This window comes from Cervus elaphus, chromosome 15 (assembly GCF_910594005.1).
Source record: "Cervus elaphus chromosome 15, mCerEla1.1, whole genome shotgun sequence".
NCBI lineage: Eukaryota > Metazoa > Chordata > Mammalia > Artiodactyla > Cervidae > Cervus > Cervus elaphus.
The window spans coordinates 55,748,800-55,767,714 of NC_057829.1; the positions used below are offsets into that span (position 1 = coordinate 55,748,800).

Genomic DNA, 18,915 nt, shown 5'->3' on the forward strand with positions numbered 1-18,915 from the left:
TGCCAATGCATAAAACACAGGTTCAATCTCTGATCTGCGAGGATTCCACATGCCACAGAGCAACTAAGCCCATGTACCACAACTATTGAGCCTGGGCTCTACAATCTGCGAGTGGCAACTACTGAGTCCACGTGCCAAAACTACTGAAGCCTATGTGTCCTACAGCCTGTGCTTCACAACAAAAGAAGCCACCACAATAAGAAGCCCATGCACCACCAGTAGAGAGAAACCCCCATCCACTGAAACTAGAGAAAAGCCCACATAGCAATGAAGACCCTGCACAGCCAAAAAAAAAAAGTGTGGTACTGGCACCAAAAACATAGAGATCAATGGAACAGAACAGAGAGCCCATAAAGAAACCCATGGGCTTTGTAGGTGGTGCTATGGTAAAGAATCCACCTGCCAATGCAGGAAATGCAAGACGCCAGTTGGATCCCTGAGTCAGGAAGATCCCCTAGAGAAGGAATCGCAACCCCCTCCAGTGGAATTTTCTTGCCTGGAAAATTCCATAGACAGAGGAGCCTGGCTGGCGACAGTCCATGGGGTCACAGTCAGACACAACTGAATGACTGAGCATACACGCACAAAGAAATCCATATACCTATGGCCAATTAATCTTAGACAAAGGAGGCAAGAATATACAATGGAGAAAAGGTTGTCTTTTCAGCAAGCAGTTTGGGAAAGCTGGACAGCTGCATGTAAATCAATGAAGTTAGAACACACTGTAACACCATACACAATACATGACACCATAAAACTCCTAAAAGAGAACATAGGGAAAACCTTCTTGTACATAAATCAATGCAATATTTTCTTAGATTAGTCTCCCAAGGCAAAATAAATAAAAACAAAAGTAAACAAATGGGGCCTAATCACACTTAAAAGCTTTTGCAAAGCAAAGGAAACCATCAACAAAAAGAAAAAAAAAACCTACAGAATGGGAGAAAATATTTGCAAATGATGCAAACTGACAAGGGGTTAATTTCCAAAACATACTAACAACTTACACAATTTAATTTAAAATAAACAACCCAATCAAAAAATGGGCAACAAACATAAACAGACATTTCTCCAAAAAAGATATGCAGATGACCATGACATAAAAGCACATGAAAAGATGCTGTGTGTGTGGATATGTTAGTCACTCAGTCATGTCTGGCTCTTTGCAACCCCATCAACTGTAGTCCTCCAGGCTCCTCTGTCCATGGAATTTCCCAGGCAAGAATACTGGAGTGGGTAGCCATCCCTTTCTCCAAGGAATCTTTCCAACCTAGGGATCAAACCCAAGTCTCTTGCATTGCAGGCAGATTCTTTACCACCTAAGCCACCAGGAAAACCCAGAAAAGATGTGAAACATTGCTAATTATTAGAGAAATGCAAATCAAAACCACAGTGAAATATCACCTCACACCAGTCAGAATGGCCATCATCAAAAAGTGTACAAATAATAAACGCTAGAGAGAGTATAGATAAAAGGGAATTCCTCCACCGTTGGTGGGAATGTAAATTGGTACAACCTCTGTGGAGAACAGCATGGAGATTCCTTAAAGAACTTTAAAAATATCTACTATATGACCCAGCAATAAGGATACATGCACCCAGTGTTCACTGCAGTGCTGTTTATAATAGCCAAAGCATGGAACTTGCATCCATCAACAGATGAATGGACAAAGATTGGATACACAAACACACACACATACACACACACACACTAGCTTGGTGCAAAAGTAGCTGGTTTTACATTGTTGAACTTTGCTGTTTGATATTGGAATACATTCTTAAATAAATGTCATTATGTTATACATTATTTTAGTGAGCATTTCTCACTTTATGTTTTTTTGCTAATGACTAATTACTTGCTGTTCATTTTATATTTGTCTTAAACTATAGAAATGATATAGACAAAAGGAAATTTGAGTGATTTTTTAATTTCAGTTCAAAACGGGTCATAAAACAGCAGAGACAACTTGCAGCATCAACAATGCATTTGGCCCAGGAACTACTAATGAATGAGAGTGCAGTAGTAGTTTAAGAAGTTTTGTAAAGGAGAAAAGAGCCTTGAAGATGTGGAGCATAGTGGTCAGCCAGCAGAAGCTGACAAAGACCAATAGAGAGTAATCATCAAAGCTGATCCTCTTACAACTACACGAGAAGTTGCCAAAGAACTCAACATTGACCACTCTACGGTCATTCAGCATTTGAAGCAAATTGGAAAGGTGACAAAGTTCGATTAAGTGGGTGCCTCGTGAGATGACAGGAAATAAAAAACTTGTTGTTTTAAAGTGCCATCTTTTATTCTATGCAATGACAATGGACCATTTCTCAATGGGATTGTGACATGCAACAAAAAGTTGAATTTATATGACAATTAGCCATGACCAGCTCAGTGGTGAGACTGAGAAGAAGCTCCAAAGCACTTCCCAAAACCAAACTTGCACCAAAAAATAGGTCATGGTCACTGTTTGGTTGTCTGCTGCTGGTCTGATCCACTACAGCTTTCTGAATCCCAGCAAAACCATTTCATCTGAGAAGTATCTCAGCAAATCAATGAGATGCACCGAAAACTGCAACGCCTGCAGCCAGCATTGGTCAACAGAAAGGGCTCATTTCTTCTCCACAACAATGCCCAATTGCACGTCACACAACCAATGCCTCAAAAGTTGAACGAACTGGGCTAGAAAGTTTTGCCTCATCCGCCATACTCACCTGACCTCTCACCAACCGACTACAACTCCTTCAAGCATCTCACCACTGTTTGCAGGGAAAGTGCGTCCACAACCAGCAGGAGGCAGAAAATGCTTTCCAAGAGTTCATTAAATCCCGAAGCATGGATTTTTACATTACATGAAAAACAAACTTACTTCTCATCAGCAAAAACGTATTGATTGTAATGGTTCCTGTTTTGATTAATAAAGAGGTACCTGAGCCTAGTTATAATCATTTAAAATTCATGGTCTGAAACTGCAATTACTTTTGTACCAACCTAATACATACACACTACATTACCACTCAGCCATAAAAAGAATTTGCAGTAATCTGGGTGAACTGAGAGAATATCATACCAAGTGAAATAAATCAAAGAAAGACAAATTTTATATGATATCACTTACATGTGTAACCTAAGAAATATTACAAATGAGTCCATTTATAAAACAAACAGACTCAGACATAGAAAAGAAACTTATGGTTATCAAAAGGGAAAGGGACGGGGGAGATGAATAAATTAGAGGAGTATGAGATAAACAGATAAATACCACTATATGTAAGATAAATAAGCAACAATGATTTATTGTATATTATAAGGAACGATATTCTTTATCCCAGGAATGCAAGGATTCTTTAATATCCGCAAATCAATCAATGTAATACACCACATTAACAAATTGAAAGATAAAAACCATATGATAAAAACCATATCTCAATAGATGCAGAAAAAGCCTTTGACAAAATTCAACATCCATTTATGATAAAAACTTTCCAGAAAGCAGGAATAGAAGGAACATGCCTCAACGTAATAAAAGCTATATATGACAAACCCACAGCAAACATTATCCTCAATGGTGAAAAATTGAAAGCATTTCCCCTAAAATCAGGAACAAGACAAGGGTGCCCACTCTCACCACTACTATTCAACATAGTTTTGGAAGTTTTGACCTCAGCAATCAGAGCAGAAAAAGAAATAAAAGGAATCCAGATAGGAAAAGAAGAAGTGAAACTCTCACTGTTTGCGGATGACATGATCCTCTACATAGAAAACCCTAAAGACGCTACCAGAAAATTACTAGAGCTAATCAATGAATATAGTAAAGTTGCAGGATATAAAATTAACACATGATATTTAATACCTTATAATAAGTTATAATGAAAATAAGTTGAAAAAATAAATATATAACTGAATCACATTATTGTAAACATGAAACTAACATAAAATTATAAATCAACTATACTTCAATTTAAAAAAGAAACATTTTTTACCTTCTATATAAGTTCCAAGCATGGGGCTTGGTGCTAGGAATATTGGTTAAAAAAAAAAAGACACAGTTCATGCCCTTGAAGAATTACTAAACAATGAGAAAACATACATAAAATCAATAACTGAGAACAGGAAATTCCAGGCAGAGGAGAAAAGCATTTGTAAAGATACTCAGGGAGGAGCATGGACTGTTTAAAAAATTCCATAGATTTGTAAACATTTCTATCCATTGAATTGAGAACTCACAGGACAATTGAAATGCTAAAAGGAAAATTCTCATCATCCCCAGATGCCTCAGACATTATTTATTATATTTGTTGTTACTGTTGTTTAGTCGCTAAGTCATGTCAGACTCTTTTGCGACCCCATGGTCTGTAGCCCGCCAGGGTTCTCTGTCCATGAAATTCTCCAGGCAAGAATACCAGAGTGGGTTGCCATTTCCTTTTCCAGAGGATGTTCCCAACAAGATATCAAACCTGAGTCTCCAGCAGAGATTGAACTTGCGTCTGTTACATTGGTTGGCAGATTCTTTAACACTGAGCCACCAGGAAAACCTATTATTACTACAATAGCATAAATTATTTGAAAAATTGCCTGAATTTTCTCTTTGTCTTGTTGAGGTAATGCCTATAATCGATGAATCTAATAAAATTACATGAAAATACGATCATCAAAAACATTTACAGGCATCTCAGGCACATGACACCATGGTAAATGCTTTAAGAATTTATGAAACAGTTTCCAGAAAATCTAGGTTCTATGAGTGCCTCCTGTTTAATATTTACAAAATAAAATTAAACACTAAGGCAACAGTCACTAAGTTACTTCTTACAAGTATGCCACTTCACAAGTGTCAATTCCCAATATTCGGTCTTACCAGAAAATAACTGATATCCTAGAGTCAGAGAGAGATTAGTTATAATAGTCACTGTTGCTGAATAGTCCAAAAATACATATAAAATTTTTAAGTGATTTCCCCAATTCTTAGTTAAAAGCTGTACCTTTGGTACAAATTACATCATAGGTGAAATAGTATAAATTCTTTGACATTTTTTCTCATTCTCTCCCAGTTTCTACTTTTTCTTTTCCTTTGGCTGCTAGGCAAGGAATGTACAGTATCCAGTGACCAGCCACTGTAACCAGAATGAGGCAGAGAGTTCAAGGGCCAAGGTGTTCAAGTCAGGCAGGATAAAGAACTGATTTTAATAACTAAGGTCCTAATTTAAAAAATTAAACACATATGAAAACCTGAATCAATCCAATTAACCATAAGGCCCTGCCTTAAACTACAGGAAAGAAACATGTCACTCCTTACAAATCTCTCTTGTGCTTACTATACTATATGGTGACAAGCTGAGAAAAGTCTGCCTTCTGATGTAAATTCCTCAAAAGTAAGGACTTGCTTTACCCATCCTGGTTCCCTCAGTGTCCACAGTGCTGAATGCAGCAGGAGCCTAACAAATGCTTATTAATCAAATCAAGGCATGAACGGTCACTATTTTTAAGAAGTTACAAAACGGATGCAATTAATTGCAGAACTATCTTAGCTACCTGTTAGGATTGCAGCAAATACATAAAGTTTGCCATTCTGTTATTCTACGTAGAGTGACATTTGTAACATCAGACCATCAATTAAAAGTCATTATTTAAGTTGCTTTATTACAGCTACAAATAAACTTTATTTGATGTAATGTAATAAAACATTTTCAAATTTAACAACATTTACCTGACCAGAATGAATCATTTAAATTATGGATATAAGTATATACAGTTACTTCAGCAAACCCAGAGTTCAGGAATTGGTACAAGCTTTATCAGAAAGAACAGTGCCCACCTCCCCTTTCAGAGAGGCAGACCCTTCCTCGGGTGTGGTAAGAAGCAAAGTCAGTGAAAGTTGGAAGAAATCTGCCATCCACGCTGGAATTCCACATTATCCTGTGAGAAAACAGCTACACATATTGCAGGAAAATAATATTCTCTTTCCATTCTCTCTTGTCAAATGAAGGTTTGCCTTCATTTTGTCCCTTTAGAGGTACTCTTCTCTGATCTACTTTCTGTCTCCCTAACTCATACATATTACATAGAACCATTTAAAAAAAAAAAATGCCAAGTACAAAGGGAACTTTTCCATGTCCTGACCTGCCCTGAATATCTATCACTTTGGGGAGGGACAGGGGAGAAGAACAGAATTGACCAGGCACACATGTGATTTCAGATACAGAGAACACAAATACCAACCCTCTAGAAGGAACAGAATGGTACTCCAGAGGCTTCCCAACACTGCCCCAGGTGACCTCTGGGGCACACATACAATGCTGCTCAATGAGAATTAGCACAAGGATGCTCTATCTCCAAAAGCATCACAGCCTTGCATGGAAACCCCATTATTACCATCCTTCCTCCCCCAAACCTCACAGTTAGGAGCCAGCCCGCAGGCCCACAGCACCCAGGTGTAAAGGACAGTCACAAGTTCTGTGCCAACCATCATGTTCATGTCCAGGGCAGGGAGGCAGCCCTCGCTCTCCATCCAGGGAAAACTCCTCACAGGAGGAATGCCCCTCCCCTCTCAGGAGCCCCCAGGAGAAGATTGAGCGTGATTAAAAAAAAAAAAAAAAAAAACTTTATTCAGCTTTTAAGATTCTCTCCATCCTGAGCTCTGTTCCTGAGTTACTCCAGAACGAGAGGCGAGTTAACAAAGAAAGGAGGCTGGTGGGGACGTCAGAGGGACCCTGCAAAAAAGCCAAACTGTTTGACAGAAGCTTTGAACAGACACTGCTCTGGGAGATCATTTGTAGTAGCTGATGACAGGGTTCTGTTTTCTAATGTGGACATGCAATGTATTCATCACTAGGCTTACCACAGTGGGCTGAGGAAAACACCCTCTGTCCCACAGCAAAATACATCTGTCTCATGAATGATTCCTGAATATTCACCACAAGGCCTAGACTCAAAAGCATGGGAAGTATGCATGGGAACTTCTTCATTTGCACAGACTTGAACAGAAGCAAAGCACCAGAAACTGTGTTCTTTCTGGAACTCAGTTCTGTGTGTGCGCTTACAGCTGAGCCGATCAGGCCATTTCCACGTGCACACAATAGCACGGATCCACAGAACACCATCCCTCTCACGATATACTCTGAACAGTGGATATACTTTGCTGGTCATGTCTTAGCCTTCCCAAGAAAGGACAGACGCCGCATTCCATTCCGAAGTCTCAGCAAATGATTGCATTCTGTTTCCACCTCTGTCTTGCCTTGTTTATTTCATCTCCATTATTCTGCTTTTGATCATGAATCATGACTTTTTTTTCTACAGTAGTCAGAGTTTTGTCTACAGAGAGAGAGAGAGAGAAAGAGGACGCAAGAAAATGATTTAGCAGAACTGTAATTGTGAGCTCTTGTTTTGTGGTGGGTGGATTTAATTCTTACAACATTTAATAATTTGAATTATTTGTGGTTTCTAAGGGGATATGAGCATCTAAGGGGGAAGAAAAAGTGCTATGACTCTTGCCGTACATTTCGTAACATCTACAAGTTGCAGAGGCCTTAATATATTTGCAAACCAGCTCCAGATAACCCATTTAGAAGTTCACTTTTATAATACAGCCCCAAATGGCTCTATTCTCAATAATCCTTTCAAAATACGACGGCATTTGTTGTGCCCAAAAAGAATGATGATGACTACAATGGGAAGTGTCCTCCCCTTCAAACTTAGAAGGGTGCATTACAGTAAACCTTGTGTGCAGAGACTGAGAAGCCACTCCTTCCTAGCTTCCTTCCTCCCAGATTCACAGAAATGGCATGAGTCAGGAGAAGTCTTGGCCAACAGCTGAAGGAAAGTCCCTTTCTCCTTAGTGTAGAACCAAATCCCTCCAGATAAACTCCTCTAACTCAGTACCTTCACAGGACATCTCAACTTACCAAACTACATCTGTGTGTGTGCTTGAGAGCTGGATCTAAGAGGGTTCGGGGCCTCTGCCTCCCCATCCCACTGAAAGTGCCTCCTCACGTGGCTGTCAAGACTTGATGAGTGAGTCTCCCTGGTGACAGGATCAGTTTCTCCATAAGACACCAACTCTTGATTTGTTCGTTACCCCCACCATGGTGCCTGAGGGGAAGCACCACGCTCTGGCTTTGACCCACGGCTCCAGGCTGCTGGGTAGCTAGGAAAATGCACTGAGAAAAGGCTGCATCCCCACCGGGGCTCCACATTTATTCTTGTCCCAGGGCCTCTGCCTCTTCTCCCCACAGAGGAGACCGCAGTTCCTCTGAGGCTCACAGCAGCTCATGAGCTTTCCTGAGTCCCACCAGGCTCTAGCACCATCTCTGAAGCTCCGCTTTCCTCACAACCTACCTGTTAGTCAGTTTCCAAACGTCCAGACATCCTTGGTCTCTTTCCTAGTCTGAATGCCCGCCTTCCTCAGGCAGGCCTCATCACTCTTACATTGGTCTCCTACCCATTTCCGTTCTCCTATTGTGATACACTAGATCTTTTCTCACCCCAGATCAAAAACCTTCATTTCTTTCCCTGCCCACTTTGCCCACATGCCCTCCAAGTCGACCCCAATCTACCCAGCTTCCAGGTCCTACTGAAGACACGGCCAAGGGTCTTACTGTGTCTCTGTCCATTTCTAAGTCCCTCGGTCCATACTGTCCCCTCTTCTTGGAGTAGCCCCCAACCCACCTCCACCCCTGCCATCCCTTAATCCTACTCTTTATTCAAGACCCACTCCCAAAGATCATCTCCTTCATGATTCCCATCATGGATATTTTCTTCCTAAGACATCCCCCTGAGGCTTATTTTTCTTGTAGACATGTTTATACTGCTTGATTTTATCTTGGGCTGTGTGTATTTACTGTCTACTAAGAAAACAAACAAAAATATTAGAAAGAAGCAAGTGAGGTCAATTGCCTGTCTTTCTTAAAGAGATGCTGCAAAGTTAAAATGTAGGCAAATACAAAGCAGGAAGTGAACAAGCTATTATTAGTACTAATTGATGATTTAATAAAAATAAAGAGTTGAATTCCAGCTAGTTAATGATGAGGAAAATACTACTCCAGGGAAATAAAATTAATGAAACAACCAACTTTTTGTTTGGCTTTGTCTTTAAGACAGCATCCTACCACAGACATCCAGGGTTTCAAGAGCCGTGATGTTTCTTCCCAATTTTCAACAGGACCCATTTCATCTTATTTTTTTTTAATCACTCCTAAGTGATTCCTTGCCCATAAAGACAAGGCAGATTCACTCTGAACTCCTAAGCTTCAGTACTCACCATGGAGTAGCATTCAGGACAAGAACTCAAGGTGACTCCACTATAACTGCAATGGACAGGGACTGTAAGAGTCTCTTTGCTAGGAAGAAGGGAGAAGGGAAGGCAGAGCTACTTGAAAACAATATCATGAAATTTTTTTACACGGGAGTATTTTAGAAATTGCTGTTCAATATTGTTCACAGTAATGGTGTTGAAGAACAAAAGTCATCCAAATGTGACACTTAAAAGCCATTTAGCATTTTGGCAATTCAAAGCAAATCCATAAATAAAGTTATCAAATTAAAAAAAATGTTCTGCTTCTATTACATTATCACATTTGGTTTTATATTATCAGTATTTGAATACTTGTGAAAAGGTGACAAAGACTGTAATTTAGGGTAGTGCATTATAATTACAATGAAGTATTTATAGCCTTTTCCCTCTATTCACTCCCTAGCCAAGGAAGACTCCCTAGTGCCTGCCAGACTCCTGAGCCTCTCGTTATGCTGATCAAAAAATGGGGAAATATTTGGAAGTAGCAATACACAATTGAGTAGATTGTTTATACAGGAAAGGAGGAAAACTATTATATAGGAGGAAAAAATAAAGCCAAGAAGATGGAGTTGGGGCAAAAGTAAAAGAGACTAGAACCTAGGCAGCCGGGGGGTGGGGGGTAGGGGGAGAGGAGGCTGGAGAGATTGGAATAAGCAGCCCAGAGTCTCTAGGTTGGCCAAGAAATGTGTGTGCCAGAAAGTCAGGGAGGGGGAACAAGGCTTGTAAGATTTGCTGTGAGCTATGGACTGGATGCCAGATCATTATTCCAGAGACTCCAGTAGAGTTAGGATTGATTTGGGTTATCCAGCTGGTGTTTACTTGAATGCAGCTGTGCAGAGCATGGACCATAGGGGGAGTTCTGGTTGCTAGTCATTTACAAGCCACCACTCCCACCATGTCTACAGCCACCCCGGCCCACTGGATCTGTGAGCTTCCAGAGGCAAGGACTGTCACTTACTTGTCCTTCTATCACTGCCATGCCTGGCGCCAGGCCTTGTACATAACAGGCTCTCAAATGTTTCTGGAGGAAACAAGCCAATGAAGAGATGCCTTAATTCCAGCCTCTATCTTCTAATTCATTCCACTTGATACCACCAAATCAGTCTCATGGTTTTGGTGACTCCGTTTTCCTTACTTGCAGGGATTTGGTCAATGGCTTCCTTCTGCCCACAGGAGGATTTCTCAACCTTGGCATTATGGACATTTTGGGCTGGGTAACTCTTTGCTGTGGGGGCTGCCTGAGTAAGACAGGATGTTTAGCAGTATCCTCAGTCTCTACCCACTAGATGCTAGGAGGTCTTCCCCTTCCCTAGCTGAGGCAACCAAAAACATCTTCAGACTTTTTCAAATATCCCTGTAGTGCAAATTAACCCTGATTGAGAACCATTTGCCTACACTAAAAATCCCTAAAATTTCTGGGACTGGAATGGAAGATCCTTCATAATTTACTTTATTTGATCTTTCCATTATGATCTCTAAATCTCCCCTACAACAATGCTTAGCTTCAGTCAACCTGTCCCTTGCATAAATTCTCACATCAACACCTCTATAGGAAATGTCCCCTTCAGGAGGAATGCCATCTCTAGTCTCCTGTAGTCATAAATGCTTTGACCCTGATAGTCATATTTGAGCCCATATCCTTCAAGAAGTATTCCCTGGTCAGAGGTAAGGAAATCACGGAGTTATTTTCCTCTTCTTTGAATCCTATAGCTTTTCCTGTCTCCAACTTTCCTTGGGTTCTCAACACAAAAAGAGTAAATGAGCTTGTGTGTGTGTTTACATCTAGTCTGTGTGATAGAAATGCACACACTATGGCAAGAAAGACATCGTATGTTTTCTGTATCCTCCTCAATGCCTGACACAGTTATAAACAAGAATTTAAAAATGAGTCCTCCCACATTAGAACTGAAAAGAAAACTGCTTGCCATAGAATTTTTTAAATAGCAGCTATTCCAACTAATTAGAAATTTCCCAGAGTTAATGAATACTTAGGTCCATCATCCCAAATGATTTTAACATTCCATAATTCTAAATAAAATCAATAATTAAAAATTTAAACAGAAAGAGATGTAATGAGGACACAATCATTTTCTGAGACCAGGGGAGAGCAAACTATGACTTGTAGGCCAAATCCAGATTGCCACCTGGTTTTGTAAATAAAGTTTTATTTGTATACCACCATATTCATTGGTTACTTGTGTCTAGGACTTGTTGCTCACTACAAAGACGGAAACAAGTATTTTCAGTGGAGACCATATGGCTAGAAAAACAAACTATTCACCATCTGGCCCTTCACAGTGAAAGTTTGCTGATCTTTGTCTTAGATTAACAGAAAAACTAAGACCTGAGACTCCACACTAGCTAAAGATGCAGAGGCAAATATCTTTTGATGTTATGTTAGCTGATATAAATACTTTTATAAAAGTCATAGCAGCATGGAAGATTAAAATGCATTTGAAAACAGATGTCCTGCACTCAAATTCAGCTCCCCAAGTAAGATCGAAAAATTATCTGACCTCCCCAACAGAACGAAGATAAAGGAAACCAACCGCCCATAAGGTTTTAAGAATTAAATGGCATAATTCACATGGAGTGCTTAGAAGAATATCTGAGAGTGAATCATCAATAAATGTGGGTAACTATTATTTTAAACTGGAAAATCTGTTTGTGTGATGTTTGAAGAATTAGCATTTTTTGAATTATCTGAATTATGTGTGAATTATTAGCTAAAGTAACTGATAAAATTATCCTCGAGTTCTTTGACTGTGTAGAAGGAAAACTTACACAGTGGTGTTTTCTAGTTCAGCACCTCAGTGGTTCTTTCCTAGTTTCTACACTGGCTGCTTAACTGGACCCCCTGCCATTTATTTTATCTGCCCTTCTCACTGTTACCAGAGAGACTCTCTTCAAACACATCTTTCAGCATGTTACTCCTGGGAGCTGAAATCAACACACTTTCCTGCTCCTGTGCTGAACAACTCTGAAGCCAGGCAAAAGAACCCAGCACTTGTTACAGGAAATAGTTGCTTCTAAAAGATAAGACTGCACACCAACTGAACTAGCTTACCCCTCAAGACTGACAATTTGCTCATTAAAACTGGCTTCAAGGTCCTCACTTAGCTGTACCCACCCATCCAAAGCTATCACATCATAAACTCTGCCCAGTCCTCACCTCTCTGCCCTAACACTACCCAGCCCAAGCTCCAAAACTCTATCAATAACCTTTGTTTATTTCCTCACCAGAGAAATGACCAAGCCTCTGTCAAGGAGGTGTCCTCTTAAACTGTAGTAAGTCTAATAAACTTAACTTACTCCTATTAATGGGTTTTTCTAAACACCTTCTTAGTGAACTGATGGTTAAAATCCCCAGCTCAAAACATCCACAAGCTCATTGCTACTATAGACTGAAGTCGTCTGACAAGTAGTGTTACACAATAGTTAAGAGCCCATGCATTGGGCTGATTCATACCACATCTACCACTCGGGACTATGTAATCTTAGGTTGTTAATTTATGTCCCAAGCCTGTTATTCTTCTGAAAACTGGGGGTGCCAGAAGCAACTAGTTTACAGGTAGAATGATAAACACCATGACAGCATCTGGTAGGTATTCAATAACTGTTAGAAATTATTACTTTGATTATCTGTTATATGTCAGGCACTGTACTAGATTCTACAAACAGAAATTTGGCTAAGACATGGCTCTTTCCCTGAAGGAATTTAGAACCTGGTCCTGGTGGATAAACGCTAGTGATTCATTCAATAAGAATCTTATAAACCTGGAAAGATCCTTGGTAATACAGGTCACTCATTGCATATATTCTGAAACCAAAAGACTGTATTCTTTTATAATGAAATTTTATTTATTTTTTGATGCAACATGGGGAATTTCCCCAACCAGGAATCAAACCTGTGTCCCCTCCAACGGAAGTTCAGAGTCTTAACCACTGGACCACCAGGGAAGTCCTTGTATTCTTTCAAAAAAAAAAATCTAATTTTTTATTATGAACAAGCTCTTATGTACAAAACAGGGTATAGAATAGAAGTAAAAATAAATACCTGTGAAGCTATTTCACAGCTCAAGAATTAGCATATCTGTAGTCTTACAACTTTGAGTTCCTAGGACAGGAAATGATGATCTCTGGTTTCCCTTATCCATATTAGGGAGATGTTTCTGCCTCCTTCATCCTGGTGATGAGTTAGAGAACAAGCTGAGTTCCTTGAGGTTTTCCGAGTCGTTTGGGGTGTATCCTAGTTGGGAGCCCTGGAATCTACCATAACCCATGAGGGCACTTTGGGACCCTATTCCCCTGAGATAGCTGAGAGCACAGAGGTCTCCTTGGCCACCTTGATTACACATAAAAGCAGTCTAGTATATGGAGAGCATCTGGAGGTAAGATTCACATGATGTGGGATCTAGACCCAGAGGTACCGGTAATCACTGCATGATAGCTCACTCGCCATGACCCAATTATGTCTTCTGTCAAAGGAAGGGGCTGGACACGATGACTGGGAAGGTCCTTCTCAGCTACAGTGGCCCAAGGTTCTCTGGCCAATTCCAAAGAACAAGGTTCAGTGAAGAGGGACACCTCTTGTCTCACATTCAACACTGATCTATTCTCTAACCAGCACCTTCTATTTCCTCAATCTAGTTTATTTCCCCTCAGTTTTCAAATATGAAAATGTCTCCTCTACCTCAAATTTAAAACAAAATCTTCACTGGACCTGATGACTTTGCTATGTCGTCTCCTTCTTCACAAAACCAAATTAATCCACATGTGTGTTATATTTCCTTATCACCATTGGCTCTTGGCGGTCCTTTTTCAGATTCCAACGTCCTATTGTAATTGCGTCTTGAAAAGTCACTACTTGCCTCCTAGACAAACTCAACACCTCTCTATCAGTTCCCAACTCCTAAAGCTGGGTAGCGCTTTCTGAAAACTCTGTATCTATCTAGACTTCGCTCCACCCTGGCATTTCCCCACACTAACCACTCCCTACTGCCTCAGACTACTTCTTGTATCTTTACTAGATATAAGAGTAATAGCAACTAAAATGATAATGTTACAAGAATTAGAGCTCTAAGGACCTAAGGTGAATGCTACTTTCAGAGAAAGGAGGAAAAACATCACCTTCCTTGTCAGCCATGGCATCAACTGTGATTCATCAGCAAATCAGTCTCTTCTTCCAATCCACCTGAATACCTATCTTTGGCTTTTGGAACTCTATGGGGTGGAAGACTAGAGTACAGTGTTCTGGACTCAAATCTGATACACTTGGGAGGAAATAAGATGGCTACTGGTTCTGGAAGCTTCCTGCCATGTGCTTCAGAAAGGAGTTCCATGAGAGGGTTGGGGGATAGAAGGAAAACAGCGATAAATGACCTTACAGCACAAGCTCAGGTCTCTCAGGCCTCTCGGCGAGCTTCAGGGCCTCGTGCATGCCTGCGGCTGACAGCTTCCGGTTGATATTCCGGTATTGGCATTGGAGCAGGCTGCGGTAGGTGGTCCTCAGGTCCCGGTTGAAGAAGGCATATATAAAGGGGTTTATGAGGGAGTTTGCATAGCCCAGCCACAGACATGTCCTCTCCACCCACAGTGGGATGCAGCTGCAGGCGATGCCGCAGATGAAGGGCCTGGCGGTCGAGAGGAGGAAAAACGGCAGCCAGCACACGGTGAAGGCCCCGACGATGATGCCCAGGGTGGTGGCTGCTTTCTGCTCCCTCTTAAAGATGGAGATGTTTTTCCTTTCGTGTTTGAGGAGTCTCGAAAGGTTTGCACACTCCTCTACCTCCTTCTGAAGCTTCACCATGCCATTGAGGGAGATGACGCTGTCAGGCTCCTCTGGCCGGGGGAAGCCAGGGAACTTGTGTTTGGCGGCGCTCTTCCTGGCGGCTTTGTAAATCTGGTAGTACATGAAAAGCATGACAGACATGGGGATATAAAATGCCACTGCGGTGGAGTAAATTGTGTAGCCAAAGTCCTGGCTGATCAAGCACACCTTGCCATCATTGACGTTCTGAGCCCAGCCGAAGAGCGGCGGTAAAGTGATGGAGGCAGACAGAAGCCAGACGGAGAGGATCATCTTGGCCATGCACTTCCCGTTCTGCCTCACGGGGTATGTCAGCGGCCTCGTGATACCAAGGTACCTGAGAGAGAAGTGGGAAGAGAACATGATCACAACTGATCAACTGGGGGGTACCACTAGCGAGGGGCTAGGCTGTGAACCTACTAGTTCCTTTCCTTACAGTCCCTTCTAGGCAGGCATCCGTCTTCCCATTTCACAGAAAGGTAAACTAAGGCTCTGAGAGGCTGTGTATTTTATTCCAGGTCACACAGCCAGCCAAAGGCACTGCCAGCACTCAGCCTGAGCCCTCTGCCTGTAAGGCTGGGCCATGTTCTTTTCATACCTTGCAGCCTCCCATAGTCTGTGTGGTCAAGGAACCAAAGACTCAACATCCGCCTTCACCCCATGACTGCTGCCACTGAAATCAGTTAGGAACAAAGTGTCAAGCCTGGTGAGATGTTGTGATACACGCTCATGGGCTAGCCAAGGTCTACCACACTTGGAGATTATTCACCCACTGATCTCCGCTGTCTGAATTCAGGCCAGCTCTGAATTCATTTTCACTTCCCCTTTGCTCTGAAATGAAAGCACTTCTCTAAGATCACAGAGATCTGTGAGATATTTAGGAAATCCTAGGGTTTTGGAGAAGGCAATGGCAACCCACTCCAGTACTCTCACCTGGAAAATCCCATGGACAGAGGAGCCTGGTAGGCTGCAGTCCATGGGGTCGCTAAGAGTCAGACACGACTGAGCAACTTCACTTTCACTTTTCCTTGTATGCATTGGAGAAGGAAATGGCAACCCACTCCAGTGTTCTTGCCTGGAGAATCCCAGGGACGGGGGAGCCTGGTGGGCTGCCATCTATGGGGTTGCAGAGAGTCGGACACGACTGAAGCGACTTAGCAGCAGCAGCAGCAGGGTTTTGGAATGGAAATTAGCAAGTGATCATTTTTTTTTTATCCCCAGAAAATTTTCATGCAAGAGTAATGTCCTAGGAGCAATCATTAGAAAATAAAAACAGTCTGCCTCGTCTTTCCAGTTCTAAGGAGGATCACAAGGAAAAGCATAATTCTGAAAAATATTACGCAAATCCAACATTTCCCCTGTGCTTAGTTCTATACAGAGAATAAATACTTCTCTGTGTCTGTTATCAAGGATTTATAATGCAAGAAAGACTCAGCAAACAGGGAAAACATAGTCAGCAAGATGTTCTGCCAAATGCTTGGTAGTTTTCAGCTTTCCAAATCTGTTTTCTTCTCAATATTTGATGGTTTTAGCTTCTATTTGAGAAGGGATTCAAAGAGCACTTGAGAATCCAAGATAGGTAAAACCTGGCCATTTTATTGGTTTTTTTCATTTATATATATATATATATACACACACATATATATATATATATATGACATATTCTTGAAACATCAAAAGGAAAGGTACAGAGAATGACCAACTTACCAACACGCTATTTTCTGAAAGTCTGTCACTTAATGGGTTGGAGTTTAAAAAATAATTATTTTTGTGCTAGAAATACCCTCACATGTTATGCTTGAATTATCTCACAAAAGTCATAATGAAAATTAGCATCAATGTAACACTTACAATAAGGCAAAATTGAACTACAGTAAAAAAAAAAAAAAAAAAAAGAAGGAGCAGCAGCCAGATTTGCTTATTCAGTGGCAATATTCATTCATTCCTTTAACAAATATCAACAGTGTTCCTTCAGTATGCCAGGTGCCATTTTAAATGTTGGAATTTGAAACTAATGAAAGAGACACAAACTTTGAATGCAGGCACATGAGGAAATCACGCAGGGGTGAACAGGACAACTGAGCTCGTGGTTATGTTAAAGTGACCCCTGACCCCTCCTCCCAAGCATGCAGGTGTCAGTGGCACCAATTCTTCATCCTTTCTGCCTTCCTTTGTCCACAATAAAGCTGGCCCACGAGCACAATCTCTAGGGTTTTCAGCTGTAACTAGGATTATGTTTTGGCTCCTAGATAGAATGAAGGACGAGAAGGAAGGGGGTTTTCCTGAGAACTCCAGAGTAAGAGCTGAAAAGGGAGGGAAAAGAGAAAGGAGGGGGAAAAGAGGAAGTATGGGAGGAAGAGGAGAAAGATCAAGAGAAGGTTAGTGTGAAGTAGCTTTGGCCTTATTTGAAAATCTCTGAAATTATCTGAGTTTTAAGCTATGGGGAAAAAAAATTAAAAAAAGAAAAAGGTACATAAGGAAACCCCTGAAGAAAGATGTTAGAACTGACAGGAAGCTTACAATCAAGCTCATCCATGCCCTATGGCTGAATGCAGAGGTTCCACTAAAAAAACAAAAACAAAAACAAAACTCTGTCTTTGCTTTGGTTCAGGGGCTCTCTCCAAGTTTTTCCTGCTAAAATCCCTCTGCAGACCTCTCTTTTTGGACCTAGTTCTTGCCCTTTACCAACTCCTGTGGATGGAGCCTGGGCTCTTTTCAAGCTTCCCTTCTTGGACTTGGACTTGGATTTTGGACTTTTCTTAGGACTTGGACTTTGATCATCTCTCTTTGACTGTGGCCACAGGCCTAAAATGCTTTTTCCCAAGCCTGGATCTGGCTTCCGGGATATTGTGTCAACCCAGGCTGCAGGTCCAATGGGAGAGATTAATTCACATAGTTTCTTAGGTGGCCACCAGATGGCACTGTCAGACCATCTTACTGGGGGTTGGGATGGTGGGTAGTTAGAGCAGTAAGCATTGGAAGGAGGAAGGAGGATTACTCATGACAAGATGAGAAATTATACTGTATTTGTGGGGTCATATTAAAAAATTAGCAAGCCTGGAACTCACAACCTGGTGAACTCTAATTCTTGAGGAAGTCGGTTCAATTTTCCCTTCCATCCTTCACATTTTCATTACTTAAAAAGGAACTTATACCTTAAGGCTTAATTAAATCTAGCTTCTCTTTTACTCACGTTAAGTAATATCGAATCCACAAAGATTAATCCTGAGAGGTTAATTAATTGAGTATCAAAGGACATCTCAGAATATTAAATAATCTCATAATAACAGCATACTTATTCATTCTAATATATTTAGTCTGACTTATATTACATTTCAGTGGTGAGGACTCAGTCCTTCCTGGATATACAAATTATATTCCATAAACTTTCCTATTTTAGGCTCTATTCTATAATCACCTCAAGTAATGTTGTACAATAAGGGAATTATATTTTCTTCTTTAGTCTCCTGGGTACCATCGAAGACGTCTGAAAGCTAGAATCAACCAAAAGATGATTAGGAAAAACTATGAGTGCTCATTAAAGTGTCTGGAAATAAAATAAATAAACAAAAGTCAATAGCTTTCTTAAAAAGGATTAACAATCAGAAAATATCGTGGAAGAAAATAATTTCATTCACAACAATCAAAAAAATATCTAGAAAAATCTTTTTAAATGATCAGGGCCTATATAAAAGAAAACATGAAATGCTACTGAGAGACCTAAGAGAATGCCTGAATCCATAAGAAAAAAAATTATTAAAAAATCCAGTACTATAAAAGTGCCACTTTCCCTTCAATTAATGTAAAAATATCATACAAGTCTAG

General features: G+C 40.7%; 1 protein-coding gene across 9 annotated transcripts in view; it reads right to left on the reverse strand.

Moving 5' to 3' along the window:
- Positions 1–18,915, reverse strand: part of HTR7 (5-hydroxytryptamine receptor 7) — a 110,924-nt gene that overhangs the window by 15,181 nt on the left and 76,828 nt on the right. The window contains exons 2-4 of one of the 9 annotated variants that reach the window (XR_006345365.1): positions 14,669–15,427; positions 13,339–13,467; positions 3,982–7,303 (exon numbers count right to left, since the gene is read on the reverse strand). Coding sequence is in view for 6 of the 9 variants with exons in the window: in XM_043925911.1 (XP_043781846.1) it covers positions 7,261–7,303; positions 14,669–15,427 (802 nt within the window). In the remaining 3 variants the exon portion in view is untranslated. Of the gene's footprint in view, positions 1–3,981; positions 7,304–13,170; positions 13,468–14,411; positions 15,428–18,915 lie in introns of those variants that run through there. The other 8 variants (XR_006345367.1, XM_043925911.1, XM_043925915.1 and 5 more) reach the window with 8 other exon arrangements.